Source organism: Coregonus lavaretus (genome assembly GCF_964263955.1).
Source record: "Coregonus lavaretus genome assembly, chromosome: 2".
Lineage (NCBI taxonomy): Eukaryota > Metazoa > Chordata > Actinopteri > Salmoniformes > Salmonidae > Coregonus > Coregonus lavaretus.
Genome location: NC_139989.1, coordinates 14683554 through 14687537, shown reverse-complemented (window position 1 = coordinate 14687537; position 3984 = coordinate 14683554). Strand labels below are relative to the sequence as shown.

The 3984-nt window shown below is 44.3% G+C and overlaps 1 protein-coding gene across 1 annotated transcript; it reads right to left on the bottom strand.

Moving 5' to 3' along the window:
• Nucleotides 1-610: 610 nt before the first annotated feature.
• Nucleotides 611-3733, bottom strand: LOC311144073 (zinc finger MYM-type protein 1-like). The gene is made up of 3 exons (XM_084180026.1): nt 2492-3733; nt 1838-1946; nt 611-1645 (listed from the first exon to the last, which is right to left on the bottom strand). The coding sequence occupies exons 1-3, from the start codon at nt 3697-3699 to the stop codon at nt 1118-1120; spliced, it is 1845 nt and encodes a 614-aa protein (XP_084036152.1). The 5' UTR covers nt 3700-3733; the 3' UTR covers nt 611-1117.
• Nucleotides 3734-3984: the final 251 nt, after the last annotated feature.

The following is a 3984-nucleotide window of genomic DNA, read 5'->3' as shown; positions in this document are numbered from 1 at the left end:
GTTAAATCCACTTCAATCAGTGTATATGAAGGGGAGGAGACAGGTTAAAGAAGGATTTTTAAGCCTTGAGACAATTGAGACATGGATTGTGTATGTGTGCCGTTCAGAGGGTGAATGGGCAATACAAAAGATTGAAGTGCCTTTAGTAGTAGGTGCCAGGCGCATCAGTTTGTGCAGTCAACATGGGCCAGCATCCCTGTGGAACGCTTTCGACACCTTGTAGAGTCCATGCCCCGAAGAATTGAGGCTGTTCTGAGGGCGAAATGGGGGGGTGCATCTCAATATTAGGAAGGTGTTCCTAATGTTTGGTATACTCAGTGTATATCTCTTAGGAAGGTGTTCCTAATTTTTTGTATACTCAGTGTATTACATTTACATTTACATTTACGTCATTTAGCAGACGCTCTTATCCAGAGCGAGTGTATACCTCAGGATATTGAATGAGTCCATATCCGGCCATAGGAAATGTCCATGTGTGATATTTGGAGTAATCCCAATGTCATATACAGTGGCGGCTGGTGAAAAATATTCTCGGTGGGGCTGTGCCATACTTTTTTTTTCCTGTAACCATCGCGATATATTTTAACACAAACTGCAGGACAGCAGTGCTCAGTGAAACATTCAGTAATTATTTAATGCCAATATTAAAAAGTTGAGGCATTCTTACACAAAAACATATTACACAAACCCAAGCCTTTCATTTGCATTTAAAGTGAACTTTTCACCATTGGTAGTAAACAGGCAACGCAACAGGCATGCTGTCAGAACAGAGTGGAAAGTGGACAATAACATGAAATTATTATAAAGTTTATAGGAAATCTTACACTGTATAAAAGGATGTATAATATAGAAATGGATATCAAGTGGATGAACTCAAACCTTTGACTGGAAGAATAGCATACAGTATTTTATGATCATACTAAATGTGACTAATTGTTAATGTGCTCCAGAACTGCAACAATTAATTGATACAAAACAACATATATACAGTAATATTAGCAAAGACACTATTAAGACTTTCTAGAGTACCATATATAACTGGATTTTTTATGCTAAGGTCAACTATATACAAAGAAACATGCGGCCAGAGCTGCTCTGTGTGTGTGTGTCTGTCATCTTATTTGTACAGGAATTTTGCCCGTCTGTCCTTCTGAGTGGCAAACCTCTCAATGACCCTTTGATTAAAGTCAGGAATGTCCCTGACAAGTTTCTTCTCCATGGAGAGCATGGCCAGAGCGTTCAGGCGATCCTGTGTCATGCTGTTTCTCAGGAAGGTCTTGATCCTTTTCAGTGTAGAGAAGCACCTTTCTGACTCAGCAGTTGTCATGGGTGTGGTGATGAGGATCTTGAGGAGGCTGGCAGTCTCTGTGAAAGTGCTCTGAAGGTTGTTCTCCATGAAGAACTGGTACAGGGGCACTGCACCACTACAAGCCTTGAACTCACTGTTCTCATAGATGAGGGACAGTTCGGTTTTGAGCTTGGCCTTGTTCAACATGGGGTACGCCTCCACGGTTGTTTCAAGCGCTGTATCGGGGAACTTCACACTGTGTTGTGGGAACAACTCTCCGTGCAATAGTGTTGCGCTGATGAGGTGCTGGGTGAAGGAGAACCTCTCTTTGGCATGACTCAGGATGGTATCACATACCTGTAAAAGATACATCATCAGCTTTAATTTGCAATTAAGCTATTTTGATGCAAGTGATCCTGACTGACACATGCCTATGTCCAACTCAAGTATATGATTACCAAGGTGCTGATTGTTCAGGGTTTTGGCTACATACTACCAGGCCTGAAAAAAGTTCTAGGGGGAAACACTGACAATTACATCACAACTTACCTCTATAGCCAACCTCTGTTGTTCTCCTGGTCCCAGCATCCTCCGTCGCTTGATGGGCTGTTGCTGCTCGTCAGATGCGCTGTCCCCACACAAAGAGGGAATTGAGGCCCTGGGTCCAAAAAATAAAGTTTAATTTGATAACTTGCAATCAGACTTCTTAACTCACTGTAATTCCCCCTCAACACACAACCAGTACTAGACAGACAGACAGACAGACAGACAGATAGTGTGTATATACACACAAACTATGTCTAGTAACTGCTTTTAACCTGTGATGTACATAATTAACTGATGTTTTTACGTTTTAAAGCCTTTTTCTATTACATTTGTGAGAGGGATGCAACATCATTTTGTTCTGCTGTGCACTTAGCAATAAAGTTAATCTTCAATAACAACTAGGCCTCTTCTAGAAATTGACCTGGTGGACACCTGAATAATTATTACAAACTGTGTAGTACTTTCCTGCATTATTATCAACGTCTGATTGTGTCTTCTCTTTCCTTTTAAAATACTAAAACAAATATAATTGTGACGGCTCTATGATAATCACTCACTTTGATGACCAGACACATTTAGGCTTTTAAACTGTTGTAAGTGAACTATTCATCTTTCTAACAACATCTTTATCAGCCAATAGTAAATATAGTTATTTACCTGATTGTTAGCATGCTGTCTGTGAACCTCTGGACAAGTGCTTTAATGAAGACAGGGTCGATGTTCCTCTTCTGCAGCTGGCTGAAAAGCATGTCCACATTTGGCATGATCTTGTGGAACAGTGCCAGGAAAAAACAGAAAGCCTCGTCTTCGAGCATCCTCACAAAGCCCCCCGCCTCTCTGACAGTCGGGGCATCAAAGTTCCCAGAGTCTCTGATGGTCTGGAAACACGTTAGGAGGTCATCCCTGTACTCGTACACAGTGTTTACAGCGCGACTGTGGAAGTTCCACCGTGTTGTAGAGGCTCTGGGGAGTCTATGCGCAACCACTTCGTCAAGCACGGTGGTTCGCTTGGGAGACCTGGAGAAGAAAGCAGAAAATCCTGCAAGGTCGGAAAAGAAAGTGCCGATCCTGGGGATGCGTGAAGTAGCCTGCTGCATGATGAGGTTCAGCTGATGTGCATAGCAGTGGACGTAGTGCGCATTTTCGTACACATCCACTATTTTACGCTGCACTCCGCCGGTGGCTCCCCTCATCACACTTGCTCCGTCGTAAGCCTGGGCAATAAGTTTGGCCTTTTGTCCATGTGAGAGTATGGTGCTGAGCCTCTCCAGCAGCGCTGTAGCGATGGTGTCGGCGGTTGCGTTCTCGATCAAAATGAACTCGAAAAAACGCTCTTGGACGTTACTTTTAGCATCGATGTAGCGTATCACAAGCACCAACTGGCAGTGGGTGGAAACGTCAGTCGTCTCGTCAGCTTGAATGGCGATAAAATCAGCACTCTTTACTTCCTCCAGGATGTAATCCTTAAGCACTGACAGCATACAGTCCAACAGCTCGTTCTGTATCGTCTTTGACGTGCCCTTAAAAACGGTAGCTGTCTTCAGGTGCTCCTCCAGCACACTGTCGAGGGAGGCAACAAAATCCACTAAGCCCCGGAAAATGCCGGGGTTGTCCGAGGAGTCAGTCTCCTCGTGCCCACGCAAGGCCAACTCAAAAGCCCCACAGAACTTCACACAATCGATAATTTTGGATAGAATGTGCCTGTTTTTATCCACCTCCTCATTGTGTTTCCTCACCGCAATCCTGTGGCCGTCATCCAGCTGCGTAGCAATGTTCACCCTTCCTAATACAGCTAGCTTTACAGAGTTGTCCATGTGTGCCCTGGTGTTCTCATGTTTCTTTACCTTCTCTGACAGGTGCTTCATATCCCTCACTCCGGTACCTGTCCATGCTGAATCTGACCCCGTCGTTTTAAAAAGCAAGCACGGAAAGCAAAATAAAGCATTAGCATCAGTGCACCCAGCTAGCCAAGCCTTCCTGGTGTACCAGCTACGGGAGAAGCCGCGCATATACTGCTTCCCTTTCTCGCTAGCCTGCTGTCTGATTGAGAGGTCAGGTTGATCTGGGCCCAGCTCTTTCACCCGAACTTTCTCTGACAAAGTTCTCCTCTCAAACGGATCTTGGAGGAGAGATTTCACCGAGTTAGGGTT

Excerpts from the sequence above, each read along its gene's own strand:
- LOC311144073 (XM_084180026.1), bottom strand. The coding sequence starts at position 3,699 with ATGAAGCACCTGTCAGAGAAGGTAAAGAAACATGAGAACACCAGGGCA. Across the intron at positions 1,947-2,491 it reads GACAGCATGCTAACAATCAG|GGCCTCAATTCCCTCTTTGT; the intron begins GTAAATAACTAT and ends TTTTGGACCCAG. Across the intron at positions 1,646-1,837 it reads AACAGAGGTTGGCTATAGAG|GTATGTGATACCATCCTGAG; the intron begins GTAAGTTGTGAT and ends TATCTTTTACAG.